Raw genomic sequence first — 20,573 nt, 5'->3', positions numbered from 1 at the left:
TGGGCTTAGGAGCCACCCTGGCCCTGGCCGTGGCCTCTCAGTGCAGAGCAGGGTCTGCAGCCGCAAGGAGCTCCTGGTCACTGGGCCTCAGGCCATCACCTCGGGGCATCTGTGCAGCCCCTTTTCTGGGCTTCTTGGGGTCCACCTGCGAGAGGGCCACTGGTTCCCCTGGGCCGGCCCCGAGGACAGCATCGCTCTGGCGCTGGGCGGGCAGCCGTTCCCGGCCGCTGCTCAGGCTGAGCTCCTGAGGGGAGGCCGCGAGTACCGTGGCCGAGGGGCTCTGGGGGCAGGCGGGGGGGAGCATGGCCCGAGGTGCCCAGCCCGGGTGCAGACACTGCTGCAAGTCGGCAGTGAGACTCCTCTGCTCACCGTGACCAGCTCCACGGCCTGAAGACCACGGTGGGAACCAGTCCACTAATCCAGAGCCAGCTGGGTCCTCCCACCCTGCCCCGGATGCTTCTGTGGTGAGCGAGGCTGGACTCAAATTCAGAAATCCGAGCTTCTCAGGGACCCCCTTCTCTGCCCGCCTGGCCCTGCCATGCCGGCCTTTTGGGGTCCTTGTGCACAGATGTAGATGTCCCCAAACAGCTGTCTGCCACCCAGGGAGGGTCCTGCCCTGGGGCACACCCAACCTGCCTCGCTCTGGAGCTGAGCCCCGCTGGAGGCTGCCGGACAGCCACGGGCCTCAGAGGCTCCCCGGCCCTGGGACCCCCTTCCCGACTAAGGCCCACTGGGCGCTGCTGCCCAGCCTCACACCCGGGCTCCCACCTGCCACCCGTGTGGCCGCACACACAGGTCTCTGCCTGGCGCCCCGCCCCACTCCCGGCAGCCCCGTGTGGCCACTGGTGTGGCCACCTTCTGCCTCTGGGCCCTGAGCCGTGGACCCTGTCTCTGTCCTCCTCACCAGCTGGGCACGTGTGTAATGTGTGCACATCTACCACAGAAGGACAGCGCTGGGCAGGGCCCCAGCTGGGCAGTAAGCCCCTTCCCCCCGCCCCAAGAGCTTGGTGTACCCCGGCGCGCCCTCCAGACCAGATTCCCGAGAGCCCAGACCCAGCACCTGCCGGGCCGCCAGCCAGGGGCTCAGCCTAAAACCTAGGATCCCAGCCACGCCCGTGAATCGTATCCTGGATCTTCTGTGCCTCGCCTTTGCGCGCCCCCCGCCCCCCACCCCCACAAGCTGCCGCCACCCCTTACATGGGCAGGTGCACCACCTGCTCCAGGTCTCCTGCCTCCCCGCCCTGCGGTTAGAATGCTGCAAATCTGTCCCGCCTGCTGCGGCCTCCCTGGGCCCCGCTGCCCCCTCGGGACTGTCTCCTGTCTCCCGGGGGCACTGGCTGGCCCCGCCAGAGTGCGGCTCTGTCTCTTGCCTTTGCACCAGCTCCACGCCCCCCTACGGGGCCCACGCCGGGGCAGGGCAGCGGCGGGGCCAAGAGGCAGGGCACACGTGGGGCGAGGGCAGCGGGGCCCTGGGTGCTCTTCCCGCGAAGGGCAGCGGCCGCCCTCTGCGCCTGGCCCTCGCAGGTCCGAAGGCTCAGGCACTCCCCAGCCAGTGGCCTGTGGCGCGAGTGGCGTTTTCCTCCTGGCTACCCAATTTCCGTTTTCTCAAGAAGACACCAGCAGAGGCTCTGAAAAGCTCAGGAAAATGCCCCCCCGCAGGCCTCGCCTGACGTCCTGGGGTCTTTACAACACTTGCAGCCTTGAGCAGGGACCCGGTCCCGTCCTCCCGAGCTCCAGCCCACGGGAAGGCACTTCCCGCCGCCCGGCTTGGCCACCGTCCGTCCTGGAAGGGCAGGGGCCCAGCTTCTGCACAGACTGCACCCCAGGCCAGGCGGTGGGGGTCCAAGGACCTGAAAACAGGGGCTTCCCTCCCTCCTCCCTCCCTCCCACCTGCTGGGCGCCGGCCTGGGGGACTGTGCAGAAGTGCGGGGCCCCGCCGGCCTCCATGTGTACCCGGATGGGGGAAGCCAGGCTGAGCTGCCACCAAACAGCTGGGCTTCGGGAGCCGCTCCCAATGCAACATCGTCATGGCCTGAACTCCAGAACATTCTGGGAAGAGCCAGCACCCTGCACGGGGACCGGCCCCGGGCCTCCCTGCCTGCCGCACTCGTGCAGACCCCAACGCCGAGGGCAGCCATACCCCAGCCCGGCAGGGCCGGGCCCAAAGGCCGCATTGCCTCCCCTCAGCTGCACAGCTCACGACAGGGCACCCAGGCCAGCGGGGGAGGGGAGGGGTGCCCCCTCCCTGGCGCCCAGTCCCCAGACTCCTCACGGATCTTAACCTTGGGTACGGCTGCCCCGACCTGGGGATTTCCTCAGCCAGACCTTTCTAGCCGTCAGGGTGGACCCAGCAGCAATCCATGGCTCTGGACCTTGCCCTCGGAAAATGGGATCCGCCCCAGACAGATGCACTTTGGTGGGTTCCCTGTATTCCCTCCAGAAGCCCAGTGGGAGGCCAGCCCTGGGCCAGGAGGACATTCCCAACCCTGAGCTTGGACACTCGCCCTGAGCTGCCCTTTCACTCTCAGCTGCCCACCTTGGCCATGCGGGCCCCGACGCTCTGCCACCTCTTGGCCACAGACTACAGTGACCGCCCCTCCCCCCCCCCGCCAAGCTCCCCCGTGCCGTGGGCATGGGCGTCTGGGGGTGGCGGAGAGGAGAAAACGCACAGACCAGGCAGTGGCCACTGCTCACATGGGCAGAAACACCAAGGCCATCCCGCCACCGCCAGGGCCTCGCGGGCCTCGCCTGTCAGAGCCTGGGGCTTCCACACTGGCCCAGGGCCAGCAAGGGGCACGCAGCACCCACCTGGCAGCGGCTGAAGATGTCCGAGTGGGTGACACGCACGTTGAAATGCCTGATCACGGCTGTGGCTTGCTGCCGGGCCTTGAGGGAGCAGTCCACCGAGAGGCAGCGCCCAGCCCCAACCTGGGCCCGGAGCTGTGGACACATGCAGCCATCGAGCGGTGGGCCAGAACCCAGAGCCCACCCAGGCCCCGCCTTCCCAGCTCCAGGCCGAGAGCCTCCGCTCTGCCCAGGGTGGGGCAGTGGTGCCGCTCAGCCCCCCTCCCCTTGGCCCCACGACAAGCAGACCCTGAGGTGTGGGCGGCTCAGGAAGTCGAGGCTCAGATGTGAGTCATCTGTGGGGTCCTCACCTTGTGGTACGGCAGCCCTGAGGTCAGGATGACCCTCCCCTCCTGCCTGGCAACCTGGGCGGGAGGAAAAACTGGCAGGTGAGGGTGTCAGGCCAGCTCCTGGGGCTGGGGCTTCTTTTGCCCCCCTTTCGCCAGCCCCCGCCCCCCACCCCATGCCCCAGAGCTGTCTCTGCCTGGCACCTGAGTGGCCACCAGATTCCCGCAGGCTGAGGCGGGGCATCCCCTCCTGTTATAGATTTGGTCTCAGAATCGTGCAGACGCTTCACAGAATTGCAAACAAAATTAAATTTAAAAAGCAATTTCTAAAAACCCAAAGATGAAACAAGTGAACTACAAAGACAGAAACATTCCAGATGACACGAAGCCACAGTGAATCGACCATGTATCTCTAGGGCTACAGACCCCAAATGAAAAATACCTGGCAGTAATACTATTGTTGGTGATGATAACATCAACATTGTTATTCTGAAATATCTGCGTGTGAATTGTAACATAAAACAGATGTAACATAAACCAGGGCTTCCCTGGTGGCGCAGTGGTAGAGAGTCCGCCTGCCGATGCAGGGGACGCGGGTTCGTGCCCCGGTCCAGGAGGATCCCACGTGCCGCGGGGCGGCTGGGCCTGTGAGCCATGGCTGCTGAGCCTGTGCTCCGCAGCGGGAGAGGCCACAACAGTGAGAGGCCCGCATACCGCAAAAAAAAAAAAAAAAAAAAAAAAGGGCAAGGAAGGGACCTGAAAGACGTTTCTCCAAAGACACACAAATGGCCAATATGCACATGTAAAGATGTTCAACATCATGTCATCAGGGAAACGCGAGTCAAACCACAAGGAGACACCACTTCACACCCATTAGGATTGCTTTTATTTTATTTTTATAAAGGAAAATAAGTGTTGATGAGGATGTACAGCGATTGGGAGCCCTCATGAGATGCCGGTGGGAATGTAAAATGGCGTGGCTGCTGTGTGAAACAGTGTTGCAGTTTCTCAAAAAATTAAACACAGAATTACCATATGATCCAGCAATTCCACTTCTGGGTATAGATCCAAAAGCACTGAAAGCAGAAACCTGAACAGATGCTTGTACATCAAGGTACATAGTAGTAGCACTATTCACAACAGCCAAAAAGGTGGAAACAACCCAAGTGTCCACCATCAGATGACAAAAACAAATACACACACACACACACACACACACACACACACAATGTACAATGGAATTTATCCAGCTTCAAAAAGGAAGCAAATGCTGACACGTGCTACAGCATGGATGGACTTTGAGGACATTATGCTCACTGAAATAAGCCAGACACAAAAGGACAAACATTATGTGATTCCACTTACATGAGGTCCCTAGAGGAGTCAAATTCATAGAGACAGAAAGTAAAACAGTAGTTACCAGGGGCTGTGGGAGGGAGAAAAGGAGAATGATTGCTTAATGCATATAGAGTTTTTGTTTGAGATGATGAAAAAGTTCTGGATATAGACAGTGGTGACGGTTGCACACATTGTGAATGCACTTAATGCCACTGAATTGTATACTTAAATATGGTTAAAATGATCAATTTTATGTTATGTATATTTTACCACAATTAAAAAAAAGCAATAAGCAAGTGGTTACTTCGTAGTGGTAACAAATATATATCTATGTGATTAATAAAAAAGCAAAATTAAAAACAAACACACACAACTGAAGTAAATATGAAGAAAGACCCAAACAAAAAGGCAGTCGAGAGTAAAACCAGGAGTGACAAGAACGGAAGGCAGACGTCCCAACAGCAATGACAGGTGCAAGAGACAGTGGACTCTTTATCGGAGTTCTGTCAAGCTGTAGCTATAAACCCTGCAACATTCTTTTTCAGAAGACAGAGGAAACAGAGTTTTCAGGGAAAAATGGCCCCAATGAAAGGTCATAGCAAAGGAAGTTCTTTTAGTGAAAAAGAGCCTGCTTTTTCTTGGAGTGCATGTGCATGTCCATACATCATAAACTCGAAAAGGGACAGAATACATAAAACAGATTTAATGATGTCTAATTTTTAGAACTAAGAAAAACCACAATGTGTTAAAAATACTGGAAAATAATAGCAGGTAAAACGGAAAGCAGGCAAGAAAGCTAAATTGACCTAAAATCCCTGGATTAATTTTAACTTTAGACATTGTCAACTCAGAAATAAATGTTAAAATTTCTAGGCCAATCACTAAAAGAACAGAAATAGAATTTATAACTTTCAAACTAATAGAGGAAAAAAATAGAAACAAGGATGAAAAAGACAAAAAAATATAGGAAATAAAGGGAAAAAAGATCAGAAGAAGTAGGAGAAATAGAAAGCACAAGTTATATAGCACAACTAGACACAAATTATATCAGTAATTACAATAAATGTAAATGGATTAAACTTGGTTTGGATTAAATTGGTTGAAAAGCAAAGACTGTCAGACTAGATTTTTAAAAGTCCATCTAGAAGCAGTTTGTAAGTACAGTAATACATCTAATAAGAGCAAAGAAAGGTTGAAAGCAAAAGGGTGAGAAAAGGATATACAAATACTAACCAAAGAATGCTGGAGAAATGGTATTAATATTAGTTCAAATAGACTTTACTGCAAAGAGCAGTACTAGAGCCAAAGAGGTTCACCTCATAATTGTAAAAGATTTCACTCAACAGGAAGATATAAGAATTCTAAAAGTTGTATGCATGTGCACCTAATAACAACTTTAAAACATATTAAGCAGATACTGACATGACTACAAGGAGAACTTGGTGAACCCACTGTCGAGGTCTTCGATAGAAGCAGGCAGAAAAACAACCAAACAAGATATGCAAGACTTGAGCAAACATTAAGTAAGCTTGACCTACTGAGCGTGTGAGAGCAAGAGAGGGAAAGGAACATGGCTGGAGGAGACTGTGGCCTTTTAAAGCCACATGGAACATTTGTAAAAAGGATCATCTGCTTGACTACGAAGCAAGTCTTCACAGATATCTAAATCAGCAGTATACAGGCTACAATTCAGATAGGTGAGAAATTGATTTTTAAAAGATAACTAAAAAGCTCCCAAACCCCAAGCTTTCTGAAACTGAAAAACAGCCTTTCAGAGAACTCAAGTCAAGTAAGTAATTATAACAGACGCCCAAAAATTATTAAAACGAAAAAGTAATGAAAATACTACATATCAAAACGGATGGAATGCAGCGAAAACGGACTTCAAGAAAAATTTATTGCCTTGAATGTTTACATCATAAAATTTTAAAGGCTGAAAATTAAAGAGCTAAACACTCCACTTGGAAATAACCCCAAGCAAGCAAAAGGAAGGAAACTGTAAAGATAAGAAGAGAACTTAATGAGACAAAAAACACAAGAACGAAATAGAAAGGATCAACAAAGCCAAATGCTAGTTATTTGAAAAGACTTAGTAAATTGACAAACCTCTGTGCGATCAGGAAAGAGGGGGAGCACGAGTGAGCAGCAATCAGAATGAAGCTGACCACCTGCAGGTACCGCAGAGCTTTCACAGCGGAGCCGGACACCACCACGTACGTTAAACACTCTGTGAAATGGGCACATCCAGAAAGAGGTACGGACTACCAAGTGACTCAAGAAGATGCAGACAACTAAGTAGTCCTAAAACTATTAAATAAGAAAGAATCAGAGACTCCTGGAAACGCCTCCCCCCTGAAACACCAGGCTGAGGAGGCCTTGCAGGAAGTCGGCCAATGTTTGAGAGGATAATCTAAATGTTACTCAAAGCAGCAGAAAGCAGAGAGGAGGAAAAACTCCCAGCTTGTTTATGAGGTGGAAGAGAAGATGGTGAGGAAGAGAAGTTCTGTGTCAGACACGGTCCTGGAGGCAGACCCAGCCACGTGACATGCTGGCTAGGCTGGGTCCAGACTGAAAAGGTTCGTCACGTGCACAGGTCACAGGGATGCTCTCAATGGCTGCAGAGAAAGCATCAGGTAGGATTCAGCTTCTTTCATGATGAAACGTGCAGCGGATATGGCACCCGGGGAGCCTCCCCAGCCTGGTGTGGGGGCCTGGCAACCACCGTGGTTCACGGAGAAACATTCCCTGTCAAGTCAGAACTGAGACAGACGGCCACGGTCACCATCTAGTCAACCCCACCGTGGAGGCCTCGACCACTGGGACAGGATAAGGGAAAGAAAGAAGACCCATACAGACTGGAGAGGAAGGAATGAAACCAACCTGTTTGCAGAAGATATGTCCACAAAGAGAACCCCAAGAACTGAGTCGATTCAGTAGAATTTAGGAGACTTTTGCAAGGTGTCCAGATGTAAGATCAACGCTCGGCCAGCTAAGAACTAGAGGTCCACCGCAGTTCTGTGTATCCGCAGAAAAGCGAGCAGCACCGCGCGTCGTGGCAACAAAGCAGAAGGCTCCTGGGGTGAAGCCTCACAGACGTGGCAGGGCTTCGTGGAGAGCTTACAAAACGTGCGTGGAACCCTCGCAGAAGAGCGAGACCAACACTCATGCACAGAGGACTCAACGTGATGACACGTCACTGTCCCCACCCTGGCTCACAGTGTCAACGAGATCCAAGCAAAGCCCACGGAGGGGCTGTTTCCAGACCACCACGGGAAGGTGGAGGCGGAGGGAGAGCGAGGTGGGGCTCCCCCTGCAGATGCCAAGATGAACTGAGGCCAGAGGGAGGAGGACGGAGCGGCAGCAGGGTCCCCACACCATCCCCAGGTCCGGGGATTCGCTGGAAGGACTCAGCACACCATCAGGGAAGGACAGAAAGCAGAACCAGCTTACGGAAAGCACCTGGGCAAAGCACAGAGGAAACCACTCAAGCCCCGGAGCCTGCCTGGTGGAGTCGGCCTGTGCTGAGTGCCCCCTGCGCCGGCCACCGCAACACGCGTCACCGGGCAGATGCATTAGTGACTCAGCACCCATGGTGTGCGCCGCGGTTCAGTCACCCAGGCACCCTCTGCAACCCGGAAGGGAAGCAGGCGTCTAGGCGGACCACACTGTCTGGACAGCTGGGGCACAATGAGCCCCTCCCACCACTCGGGGCAAGTTTCCCATCAGCTGTTCACCGGCCGGGCCATCTGTACCAGCGGGCCTCCCCAGCCCAGGGTCAGGCTTGCTACTTTCTGCCCGGGGCACCCCACAGGACAGGGGCACAAGCAGCGCACGAGCGTGTGGAAGGATGCCCAGCTTCACTGATATTCGGAGGAAGGCGAGCGAAAGTGCAGCGGGATGTGACTTCCTGCCGACGAGACTGGCAGAATGGACGGTGAAGCAGCGACCGCGAGTGTAACCTGTGTGTTGTCACCCAGCGGCTCACGGGATGGAGCCCCGAGTGTGGTTCTGAGCTGCCTCAGCACCGCCGCCCCAGGACTGAGGGGCTTCCTCCTGGGCCCTCCCGGCCACTGGCCAGCCCCTTGGGCTCTCCTTCTGCAGGGCCTCCACGGGGAACCCCAGCCATGTTCCGAGGAGCTTGGCCACATCACAGCATGGCCCACCAGCGGCCTCTTTACCCCTGCAGACCGGTCCTCAGTGCCCTAGGTCTACCAGATTAGCAGATCAGACCCAGAGACCCCAGAACCGCTCAGAAATCACTTCCTGGAGACTCTTCTGGACGCGCTTATCTCCCCACGTCCATCCGTCGGGGTCCCCAGAGCAGCAGGACCGCCTGGAGGCACACAGAGACCTGCTGCAAGGAGCCAGCCGAGGACGAGGGTGGCGGCGGGGGCTCCATCGGGGCAGACTCTGCGCCACTGTCCGTGCGTGCACTTGCTCCTCAGTCTGGCTCCTGCCAGCGTGGCTGCCCGGCCTGGCCATGTGCCCCCCAGCTTTGCTCAGGCCACGCCCGGGGAAGCCACCACTGAATGCTGGCATCTTCCTCCATCCAGACGGGCTGAGAACCTCCCCAAACATCGCGCCCCAGCTCTTCTTTGACGACGGCTCTTCGCTCAGCGGACTCCGTCCTCTCACACTTGAGCCCAAGCAGCAGGAGGCCCAGGGTGCACCTCAGTGCGGCTTGGCTGGCGCCCCGGCTCATCCTTGAAAGGTCTACTGCCCGCAAGCGTGGATACAGCACTCGGGCCTCTGCCCCGCGTGGCAGGACCCTCCTCCCTTCCCTCACCAGCAGTGCTGCCTTTCTTTAAAAAATGTTTGAGTGTTAACAGCGCTCATCATAGAAGTCAAAACCCACAGTACAGCCCTTCTATACCGAACAGCCAGTTCATCCACTTGGGGGGTCTGGAAGGGAAACGCGTGATTGGGAAAGATCCATGGAAGAGAAAATGTAAACGGCCAAAGGGACACAGCAGCTCCCACGGCTAGAGACGTCCTCTCCGGAAGATGCCCTCAGGGCTCCGGCCGCACCCAAGACCATCACAGGTGTGAGAAGTGCGCAGTCGCCCCGGCCCAGAATGCTGCCCCCAGCACCGCTCGCGGGTGGCAGTAAACCGTCCCACCCCCGCAGGGTGGGCACTGAGGACGAGGCCCTGGGACTTCTGACCACAAGGCTGAGGGGACAAGTTAAAAGCCTCACGGGAGACGTGGGTAAAGTCCGTCTGTAACGCAGGGGCTCGAGCTGCAGCTCCAACCCCAGGAATAAGCACCTCGGTCCCCTTCTCACACCCCTTGGGAGGGCCCTGGGCCCGTGGCCTCACGGGCTGCGATGTTCCAGGTGCCGAGGTCTGAACCCCCCGGCTCCAGTCCGCCCCTGCTCTGCTGCCCCCTCTGCTCCATCTGGGCCGTCGCGACCCCAGCACTTCCCCAGCCTCTCCGGCTGCTCCATCTCCCGCGTCTGAGGCATCATCACAGCAGCGCTGCACCCCTGGCTCCCAGATATACTGATTTTCTAACGTGGCCACAGCCACTGGAGCATGAACTCACACTCAGCTCTGTGGGGTGGGAGCGGGCGGGCCCCAGGGGCTCACGCACAGGACCCCCGGTGCTCCGGTGCCGGCGGCCCGGCTCTGGTGATGAACCCACTTCCAGGCTCCTTCGGTGCCGCAGGATCCAGTCCCGGGGGCTGCTGGATGGAGGTCCGTCTCCTCGCCCTGCGGCCCACACCGAATCCTTCCTGTGCTTTGAGTCTGATGATTGCCTTCCGTTTCTGCTGTCAAGGGCTCACGTGATGACACTAGCTCCACCCATATAATCCAAGGTCCTCCCTCCAGGGCGGCCCCTTTGAGGTCAGCTGACAAGTAAATCACACCTGCAACTCCCTTGGGCCGCATCATGTAAAACTTCAGAGGGTAACGTGGGAGTGCGGGTGCAGACTAGGGGCCAAACCCTGCCTTCCGTCTGCTGAGGCCGGGGTACTCTCGGGGCCAGTTGGGAAGGCCCCTCCTCCCTGGGTCCCGTGACCACTGACGCCTGGTCTGCGGTCCTCGAGATGCCAGGCTGGCCGTCCTAGTCTTGCCCCCATAAGCTAGAAACAACCCTGGTTGGGGACAGAGGGGTTTCCGACAGGGACGGCGTCCAGAGCCACCCTAGGCACGACCACCAAGCGACCAGAAGAGACGGCTGTGAGGGGCCAGGGCTGGGGAGAGTGGACATCCTCGCACAGACGTGGGGCCGGCACGGGAGGCTCCCGGCTTCCCCCTGCAGCCCCGGGCAGATCCCCTCTGCTCTTCCGGCCCCAGCTTCCTCATTACTGGGGGTGGGGGCTGCTGGGAGGACCCGGCTGGCGGTGCAGAGTGTGGAGGGAAGGGCCACTGCTGACGACGCCCCATAGCTCTGCAGTCCCAGGGCCCTTGGCCAGCTCTGTGCTCTGGCCACCCACCTGGTGAGCCTGGGGACCCCTTCCAGAAGAATGTGTTCAAATTCATAAAAGAAACCACACATTAAAAGCCCACGTTGTGACCCGGCCTCCTCTACGCTCTTTCACGGCTGCACGAGTCACAGCAGACGAGGGTGGAAACAGCCCGAGCGTCTATCAGCGGCCGGGTGGGTGGATCCGCTGTGGTCCACCCGATGGAACGTTATTTGGTGGTAAAAAGGAGTGAAGCGCTGACAGATGCTACATCATAGCTGAGCCCGGAAAACATCACGCTTGTGAAAGCAGCCAGGCCCGAAAGGCCGCGTGCGCGAGTCCACTGACATGCAGTGTCCGCAACAGGCGGCTCCCCGGAGACCGAAGCCAGGCTGCCAGGAGCTGGGGAGGGGGCGCGGGGGACAACTTCACGGGTGAAGAAAGTGGTTTAAGATTGACTGTGGCGATGGCTGCACAACTGTACACTGTCAATCGTGCGGTGTGTAAATCACATCTCAGGAAACCTGGTAGAAAACGCTTACCAGCCATGTTCTAACCCCTGCATGCTGACAGCCCTGCTGGGGTTTCTGCAGGGCCCTGGGGGGCTTGTGCCTCCAGTGGTGTTGTGAGCACCTGCTTCTCGGAGGAGGGGAGGGCCTCACGGGCACACAGCGTTTCCAGGGGCCAAAGGACAGCGAGGGGGCCAGGACTACCCTGAGTCTGCCTGTGTCAGGCCACCCCCCAAAGGATCCTCAAGGGCTCCAGGCCTGCAGACCACAGGTGCCGGAGCCATAAATGTCTCCACCCCGGCATCCAGGGGGGCCCCGCCCTCTGCCCCAGTGGCGCGGGGGTCCATGCAGCTGGGGCCCTGCGGCCACCCCAGACACTGCCCCCTCTGCCAGCGGACGCGGGAGGCCTGCTCACCTCGGCGGCCCTGCGGTGGTCCTCGCCCGTGGCCAGCACCAGCACGTCGATGCCCAGACAGCGGAGTCTCCGCGCCAGCCCCTGCAGCATGCTGTCACACACCACGCGGAAGGCCCTGGCCGGGACCTCGGGGGCCGCGTCCTCACCCGCGGGCGCCTGCAACACAGCCCCGCTCAGCAGCCGTGGCCCGTCTGGCCCACCCGGACCCGGTGGGGAGCGAGGGTCCCAAGGGCCGTGAGGTCAGCTCGTCCTGAGCAACATGTACTCAGTGCAGAAAACAGCAGAGAAGCTGGGCCCCAAGGGGAGCCGGCACACCTCTCCTGGGGGGGTGGTCGTGTGCACGCTGGAGCAGGGCCTGGGTCCCTGGGGCACACGGGGACACGGCCAGAGGCTGCCCTAGACCTTGGCAGGGGGCACGCCAGACCTGTTGTCAGGAGACCGCTGAGACCCCTCCTCCTTTAGGAAGCTAACCCGCGGCTTTGCTCTCCTTCCTTCCCGGCAGAGGGTCCAGCGTGCGGGACACAAGCCCTCTGGACGGCTCTCCCCGACACCCCACACCCACACCGGTCTCCAACCCTGTAAGGTCCCAGTTCTAAGGACAGGGATCTCCCCGTAGGAACTGTGATAAAGGAGTCCTGGCGGGCTTCGCCTACCTGCTGGGGCGAGGTCGAGGCCTTGTGAAGGGGCGGCAGCTCCCCAGGCCCCGCTCTCTCACCGCGTCCCAGCCTCAGGCTCCTGGCCAGGTCCCCCGACAGGTGGAAGCGCGCAGGCTCTCTGCACAGAGCCCAGTACACCTCCAGCAGGCAGTAGGCATCAGCGGCTGGGACAGGCAAGGTCAGCCTCAGCCTCCAGCGTGGGGACAATCGGGGGTGCGGGGCAGGGGTGCGGGGGGCGCCCACCTGCGTAGACCAGCTGCCCCTCGCACAGCGGCCGCCGGTCCCAGTTGGAAAGCTGCTGCACCTTGTCCAGGGGCTTGCCCAGCACCTGCTGCACCAGGAGGCTGAGGCCCCGCGGCCCTGCGGCCCCATCCACACCTGGGGCTGGCCTGTCTGCTGCCCGCATCTGCAAGACAGCACCCCTTGTGGGTGAGGGGCCCGCCGCAGAGGGAGGACGGCCACCACACGTGCCTTGGCTGCCCCACGAGGAGCCCTGGGGCAGGCCCTGTGTCCTCCATGGCAGACAGGGCCGCAGGAGGAGAGCGCTGGCGGCCAAGGCAGGCTGTGTCAAGGTCTCGGGGCCGTGGTTACCCGCCCACTGGTCAGCTCTGGGGCCAACGCCTTAAGCCCCAAGGGTGTGTGCTGAGAGCTCCTGGGGTGGGGGGTGGTAGGCAGAGCCGGGCTGGTTCTGGGGAAGCGTGGGGACGTGTGGTGACACGGCCTCCCTGGGGGACCCTGTGTCCCGGGTCCCTGGTGACCTGTGGCCAGGGAGCAGGGCCGGGGCCAGCCCAGAAGGCATAGAGAGGCCGAGGCCGAGTCCCGGCCCACAGACACCCCGCCAGCCTGAGGTGAGACCCCTGCCCCGGTATCACTGTGCAGGCGGCTCAGCACAGCAGGGAGCCCCCCACCCCCAGCATCCCCCCAGCGCTGACCTGCCTGTGCACCTGCAGCAGGTCCACGCTGCCCCGCAGCTGCTTCTCGGCCTGGGCCAGGGCCGGGCAGGAGGCACCCAAGCTCCGCAGGTCCCCCGCCAACCCATAACCTGTGGGCGGGGGCCGTCGCTGTGATGGGCACCCAAGGAAGGGGCCCTGGCCTCACCCTGACACCCTCCCCTGGGCAGGCAGGGCTGCGGCGCGGGGCCGGGGGCTGTGCTCACCCAGCTTGGTGATGGAGGGGTCCGCGAGCAGCCGGGACACCAGCCGGAAGAAGGCCTGGGGCGCCTGCCCTCCTGCTGGACTTGAGAGCCGGGGCAGGTCCAGCAGGAACACGCGGCCCTCCACGGCCACCTGCATGAGCGACGCCCGGGGCCGGCCCCCGGCTCCGAACGAGGGCCTCCACTCCAGGTCCATGCCGACCACCTGGCCGGGCTGCAGACAGAGGGGCTGGCGTGAACGGCACAGCCAAAGACCGGGAGGAGGACACGCCAACCTGCCTGGCCGCCTGAGGGCTGATGTCCAGGGGAGGCGGCCTCTGTGGGGAGAGCTGGACCGGCCCTGCGAGTCCCACACAAGGAGTCGAGCGCCACACCGACGCTCAGGTCCACACCGGGCTCAGGACTCAGGCCCGGAGTCCTTAAGCCAGAGCGCCCGGTGTGGACAGAGCCCCAGGGGGCCTTGGTGAGCAGCCCCCGAAGCCGGCTGCCTGCGGGAGTCAGGCACCCACCTGCAGGAGCTCCTCCTGGTGCCTGGCCAGGTCCTCCCACGAGGCCAGGAAGTGGAGGTGCTCCCTGGGGATGGGCAGCTGGTAGTAATCGTCCTTCCCGTCCTCCAGAGGGGCCTCAGCCGTCCTGGGGAGGAGCAGAGCTGCAGCACCGCCCCCACCAGGGCACCCCACAGCACAGCCTGGCCTGGACCCTGGGGCAGCGGAGTGCTCAGGGCCCGCGGGTGGGCTGGGGTCTACGCGGTCTGCTCCCCACGCCTCTGCCCTCGCAGACTGCAGGCGGCCGGGTCCTCAGGCCCCTGGGAGTATCTGGCCGGCTGAGGGATCTGGCCATGGGGTCTCGCTAGCACCCAAGGGGCTGATCCGCCTGCCTCCTGCTGTGTGTCTGCATTCTGCCTGCGCCCCTGCTCGGCTCTCCCGCGCTTCTAATTCCCAAACCACCAGCACGTATGACTTATGGCCACTTTCGAGGGCGGGGGCCCAAGGGCGTCCTCCTTGTGGGCCTCTGAGCCTGGGGACGCTCACCTCTCCTGGATCCTGAGTTGGCGGAGCTCTGCGGCCACCGAGGCCGGGAGTCGCTCCTCGGGCAGCAAGAGGTCCAGGGCACACTGGGCGACCAGGGCCGTGTTGTCGTGAGATGTCAGCAGCTGCAGCAGCTGCTCCTGTAGCCACTGGTCCTGCCCGACCAGGCCCTGGGGGACGGGATTTGGGCTGCTCGCCTGGTCTGCCCCAAGGGGTCGGGCCCATCCAGGCAGCCCCCAGACCCAGGTCTGCCCCTCAGACTGGCCCTGCATCCCCCCCTCAGACCCCAACCCCCGCCAGACCCGGCCCTGAACTTCCCCCTAAGACCTGGCCCTGACCCCGACTCAGACCTTCGTCCTGACCTCCCCCATCAGACTGGCCCTGCATCCCCCCCTCGGACACCCCTCCGCCCCGCCAGACCCAGCCCTGATCTCTCCACCCCTCGGACCCGGCCCTGACCCCGACTCAGACCTCGTCCTGACCTCCCCTCCTCAGACCCGCCCTGAGCCCTTCATAAGCAGGCGGCTGTCCTCTGAAGACCAGCAGTTCCCATGACCGAGGCTCCACGGTGACCGAGCTGGCTTGAGCCAAGGTGCTGAGGGGCCTGGACGTGTCAGAGGGAAGGGTCGCCATCCTGAGCCCACGGCCCGTCTTGCTACCCACTCCGCCTCGGCCTTTCTCCGCACGCACGAGCCCCCGCCCAACACCGCGGCTCTGCTCAACGGCCTGCTCCCGGGCCTGGGACCCGCACCGCCTCCCTGAGCACGGTCTGCCCCGGCCCTCACCACCAGCATCTCCCCTCTGCACCTCCTCACCCCTGCCCCTGGGCGGCCGCGGTGCCGGGGAGGGTGAGGCCACGGAACAACCCTGCACCCACTGTGCCCTCAGGGAGGCAAGGCCCGGTGTGGGCGCAAGAGGCCCACGTGGCCCACAGGGTCCCGACGGGGGTGGGGTGTCCGTGTCTGCGAGGTCACAGGTCGCTGTGGGCCCCACCCTCCTGAGGAGTCCCTGCTGGCCGGCAGGCGGGGCCATCTCCCCACACGGCTCTGTCCCCAGCAGCCTCAGGCCGTCCGTTTCCCGCAGGCCGCGGGTTCCCACGTGGACAATACGTGGAAGCCCCTCACATTCTTCAGGATGTCCGCTGCCCTTCCGGACGGCTCGGCCTTGGCACCCAGGAGGGACCGGCCTTCCGGGCCTTGCCTGGGGGTCCGCGTTCCTCTCTGGTGACTCACCACCCCTGCCCGGTCACTCCGGGGGCGGCTCGGCACTGCCCTCCACTGGATGCCACGCAGGCACCAGGCCCTGCACGTGCGCTCAGGAGGGAGGGGGCCCCCCCATTCCACTGACCACTGCAGAGCTCCTGTGCACACGGCACCTGGGACCCCCAAGAGCCCACCCTTCTCCCAGGCCGATTCACCTGGGGCTGGGGATAGCTCTATACCTGCGATGACCCCCACTCCAGCTCTGGCCTGAGGACAGAGGCTGCAGGACAACACTGTCCACGCCACTATCCTCATGGGGTCGCAGTCCGGCCCTCCGTGTCCCCACGTCACCCCAAGGGGCGCCTGCCTCTTTCTCGGGGTCTTCAGGCCCACCAGGCCTCGGGGCCCAGCGCCATGGCAAGCAGGGCGCCTGAGGATGGTCTAGAATTTCCTCTTGGTGAACCTCTCCTCATCCAGCGCCTGAGAGCTCTGTTCACAAGTGGTGAAGGAGGATCCTGGACCCCCGGCCGCTCCGACCCTGCCCCACGGTGGGGGTGGGGTCCTTGCACACTGGGACCCTCTGAACTCACCTGCACATGCTCGGCCCAGCTCTCCCGAGATACGCTTCTCTGCAAAAGTGGACACCAGCGCAAGCCTTTCTAGCGGCAGCCCCAGGAGCACAGCAGCGGGCCTCGCTTGGAGCCCCTCTCCACCCCGGGCCCCAGTCCACACACCTCTACCAGCCGCTTGTAGCACAGATACCGCAGGGCGGCCAGGCGCTGCTGGGTGATGACGTTGGGACACAGGTCTGAAAGAGAGGGCGGGCTCTGGGCAGGGCTGGGACGGAGTGAGTACGGGATGGGGCAGGGGTCGGGGCTTGTGTGGCTCTGCCTGTCTTCCCCCTCCCCTCTGCCCACCCCCCCACCCCGCCCCACGGGCAGCCTCCATTCCACCTGCATCAGAGCGGCCCTCCCAGCCCTGAAGGAGGGTGCCCCGCCCCCACGCAGCACCCCAGAGCCCTCCATGCGCCCTCCGCCCACACCTGCCGGGCCCATCCTCCCTTTGGGTCTCCTGGACGCCCACCTCTCAGGGTCTTCCTGCCTTGTCTCCAGGCAGCTGGTGCCTTTGCTTCCTGGCCCCCCCAGAACGTGAGTTTCTCGAGGAAGGGGTGGTCTTGCTCATGTGTTCACAAACTATGCTCACCTGTTGGCCTCATCTTCATATTCTGTTCAGAGCCCAGGGGGGCCTGGGAAGGGCACCCGCTGTCCACTCACCCGCTGTCCACTGTCCACTCACCCGCTGTCCACCCACCCGCTGTCCACGCACTCTGTCCACCACCCGCTGTCCACCCACCCGCTGTCCACCATCCGCTGTCCACCCACCCGCTGTCCACACACCCTCTGTCCACCACCCGCTGCTGTTCCTCCCTCCTGGGGCCAGCTGTCCTTGCAGCCTGGTGGTCCGGGGGGGATGCTGACCACAGAGCCTGCCCACCCGCACCTCGCAGTGGGGGCCCGGCCTTCCCCGGACCCTGGCCAGGACCCCATGCTCTCGAGGGGCGCGGCCGCCCCAGCCAGGACCGCACAGCCAGCACAGGGAGCACCCTGGCTACAAGGACGCTGTCCGAGCACACAGAGGTCAGGGCTGCCCAGAGGCCGGGTCCGCCAGCTGCCCCTCAGCCTTCCCTCCCGCTTCCTGCCGAGGCAGGGACGCAAGACCAGAGGGCTCCAGATCCACGGACGTGCCCCACAGGCCGCTCGGGAGCCTGGACGAGACTGCAGCAGGGAGGGAGGGACAGATGAACAAGTTACTCAGGGCAGGAGGCGACGCTCAGGACAGAGACAAAGGTGTCGAAGCTGCTGCAGAAGCAAGTCTCGCTCGGATGGAGACAGACAGACACCAGCTTTCCTGACGTTTCTACAATGCTATGCATCATTTTGCCAATGAGATACTTTGTCAAAATCCTATGGGTACAGCATCGCATCGACAGAAGGCACTCAGGCCGCAGTCTGCACTGATGGTTCATCCAAACCCAAACATGAAGGAAAAGGTGCAGGTGGGTCAGGCCCAGCCACCTGCCAGACGCTGCCAACTGGAAACGCAACCCAAACGTGCCCTGCTGACTCTGCCCAGACACTGGGGCCTCCACCGGGACCCAGGCCTGGGGAGGGCGGGCTGGGGGAGCTCAGGGCTGAGGGGTGAGCGGGCCCTACCCTGCATCATGTCTGACTCTGTCCTCCCAAGGAGGGCATGGGGTCAGTCCACGTGGAGGCCCACGCCACAATGGCGGATGCCCAGCGAGGACCATGGGGGGCGTTGGTGCCCCTCCCTCTGGGGGGGCAGTTTTTAGGACGTTGGAAATGCTGGCCTGTGTTGTCTGAAATTAGGAAATGCCAGGTCTACTGAGAAGAGGCAGCCCTGCCACCGTGAGGCCTCCTGGCTGGGACAGGCCCCCGGAGCCAGCTGGGGGGCTACAGAAGGGGCCTTGCAGCGCATATACCCGGGAGGGGGCCTGGTGGAACCTATCTCCCCAGCAGGGCTGCCGGCCGAGGCCCCACGGAAAGAACCTGCCGCTGCCCTCCTGTCCGCACTCCTGGCCCTCCGCACGATCAGCAGGGAAGGCCCCACCTGTCCCGCGGGCTCCGGGCACTCAACTGCTCCAGCCTCGGGCCGGCCGAGACCTGTCGGGTGGGACGGACCCTCCCCAGGCGGGCACGCCCTGTCCTGGGAAGCACGCAGCTAAGGCCAGCCTGAGGCCGCCAAAGGCTGCTCTGGCGCCAGGCCTGGCCCACCACGGCCATGACGTGGCCCCTGAAGTCAAAGGAAGGTGTGCCAGGGCTGCTGGATGGTGAGCTGCCCCCGCCACAGCCCTCCCATCATGCCTGGCTCTGTGGGCCTCCTGCCCACCTCCCTCCCCGGCCCTCGAGGCTCTGGTCCTGGTCCTGGGTGGGCGGGGCCCTGCCTCAACCAACCACCACCAGCCTAGCGGGAGGCCCTGGCAGCTGGGGCCTGGATGTCCCCACCTCGTGTTCCCACGGGGCAACGCTCCCAGAGCTCCCTGACTGGTGCCCAGGGCAGGTGTGCAGGTGAGCCTGGAGGCCTCTGTGCTTGGGTCAGGGGTCCCTCCAGCCCACTCGCTTGGCTTCAGCTCAGGGCCAGGTCCCCAACTGCAGGGCGGTGGCACTGCAGTCCAGTCTTCCAGGCCCCTCAGAGCCCAGCACCCCGCAGCGGTCTGCGTCGCTGGGACCTTCCTCAGAGCTCCTGAGTCTAGAACTCACCCTCTGGGTTTTAATCAGCAGCCTGAGGGGGGCTGGCTCCTTCCTGCCCAGCCAGGCCTCTGAGGTGGGCTCCTGTGTCTCGGGTGCAGTGCCAACCCCCCGCCCCCACCGCCAGTGCAGCCCGTGGCCCTGGCTCCCAGGGCCCTGATGCACCTGCGCCGCTGGCCTGGGTGGTCCCACCCCTCCTGCTTCTCCCTTCTGCCCACGTGGTGCCTCCAGAGGGGCTGAATCAAAGCCTGTCAGTGGGGACGTCCCTGGTGGCGCAGTGGTTAAGAATCCACCTGCCGATGCAGGGGACACGGGTTCAAGCCCTGATCCGGGAAGATCCCACATGCCGCAGAGCAACTAAGCCCGTGTGCCACAACTACTGAGTCTGCGCGCCACAACTACTGAGCCCATGTGCCACAACTACTGAGCCTGCGCTCTAGAGCCTGTGTGCCACAACTACTGCAGCCCGCGAACCACAACTACTGAAGCCCGTGCACCTAGAGCCCCATGCTCCGCAACAAGAGAAGCTACCACAAGAAGCCCATGCACTGCAATGAAGAGTAGCCCCGGCCTGCTGCAACTAGAGAAAGTCTGCACGCAACAACGGAGACCCAACGCAGCCAAAAATAAATAAATATATAAATTCCTTTCTGGAGGCAGGCAGCTTCATCAGATGATTTCTCAAGGTTGGCAGGTGCAAAGTTAGCCTGCAAGTAAGCAAGGCAGACAAACCAGACGAGGACCAGAGACAGTGCTGAAGTTTAGATACAGACCATAACACAGCCAGGAGCACGGTACTCAGAGACAGAAAAAACAAAATCAGAAATGTCTTCAGGCAACGGGAAGGCATACAAAGGGAAACAGCAGATCTGAAAAAGAACCAAACTATAACTTCTAGGGCTGAAAACATAACAATCGAAATAGAAATAGTGGATGGATTTCATAGTACGTTGGATACAGATGAAGAGAGAACTAGAAAAGTGAAAAAGACAGCAGAAGCAGTTACCAGGATTAGACAACACAGAAGAAAAGGGATGAAAAGTATGTAGGAAAGGTAAAATACATGGAAGATATGGGGACTCAATATACATTCAGAGTCCCAAGAAGAGAACAGAGGGAAGACAGGGGAAGGAGACAATATCCGAAAGAGGTAATGACCGAAAAAATTCCAGAGCAGATTGAAGACACCGATCCACAGATTCAAAAGCCCAATAAATCCCAAGCAAGACAAATAAAAAGAAATCTGTAACTAGGCTCCTCACAGTGAAACTGCAGAACACCAAAGACAAAGAGAAGAGTCTAAAGGTATCCAGAGAAAAAGAGACATTACTTTCAGAGGGGAGAAGTTAGATCTCTTCCCAACAACACATTTCAACCCAGTCAAAGGACTGACATCATACCAAGCATGGTCCCTGATCACAATGAGATTAACAGACCATACCAGAAAGATAACCAAAAATGTCACA

The 20,573-nt window shown here is 60.5% G+C and overlaps 1 protein-coding gene across 8 annotated transcripts in view; it reads right to left on the bottom strand.

Moving 5' to 3' along the window:
- The window catches only part of EXD3 (exonuclease 3'-5' domain containing 3), a 77,462-nt gene that overhangs the window by 14,060 nt on the left and 42,829 nt on the right, over positions 1-20,573 (bottom strand). For 5 of the 8 annotated variants that reach the window (XR_009541427.1, XM_060153834.1, XM_060153835.1 and 2 more), the window contains 11 exons: positions 16,576-16,649; positions 16,432-16,470; positions 14,643-14,809; positions 14,121-14,244; positions 13,615-13,825; positions 13,391-13,500; positions 12,702-12,864; positions 12,456-12,622; positions 11,803-11,958; positions 3,156-3,209; positions 2,809-2,940 (listed from right to left, as the gene is read on the bottom strand). Coding sequence is in view for 6 of the 8 variants with exons in the window: in XM_060153834.1 (XP_060009817.1) it covers positions 2,809-2,940; positions 3,156-3,209; positions 11,803-11,958; positions 12,456-12,622; positions 12,702-12,864; positions 13,391-13,500; positions 13,615-13,825; positions 14,121-14,244; positions 14,643-14,809; positions 16,432-16,470; positions 16,576-16,649 (1,397 nt within the window). In the remaining 2 variants the exon portion in view is untranslated. Of the gene's footprint in view, positions 1-2,808; positions 2,941-3,155; positions 3,210-10,013; positions 10,237-11,802; positions 11,959-12,455; positions 12,623-12,701; positions 12,865-13,390; positions 13,501-13,614; positions 13,826-14,120; positions 14,245-14,642; positions 14,810-16,431; positions 16,471-16,575; positions 16,650-20,573 lie in introns of those variants that run through there. The other 3 variants (XR_009541428.1, XM_060153836.1, XM_060153833.1) reach the window with 3 other exon arrangements.

This window comes from Lagenorhynchus albirostris, chromosome 7 (assembly GCF_949774975.1).
Source record: "Lagenorhynchus albirostris chromosome 7, mLagAlb1.1, whole genome shotgun sequence".
Taxonomy (NCBI): domain Eukaryota; kingdom Metazoa; phylum Chordata; class Mammalia; order Artiodactyla; family Delphinidae; genus Lagenorhynchus; species Lagenorhynchus albirostris.
The sequence above is the reverse complement of the archived record's forward strand: the minus strand, read 5'-3'. Positions and strand labels throughout refer to the sequence as shown.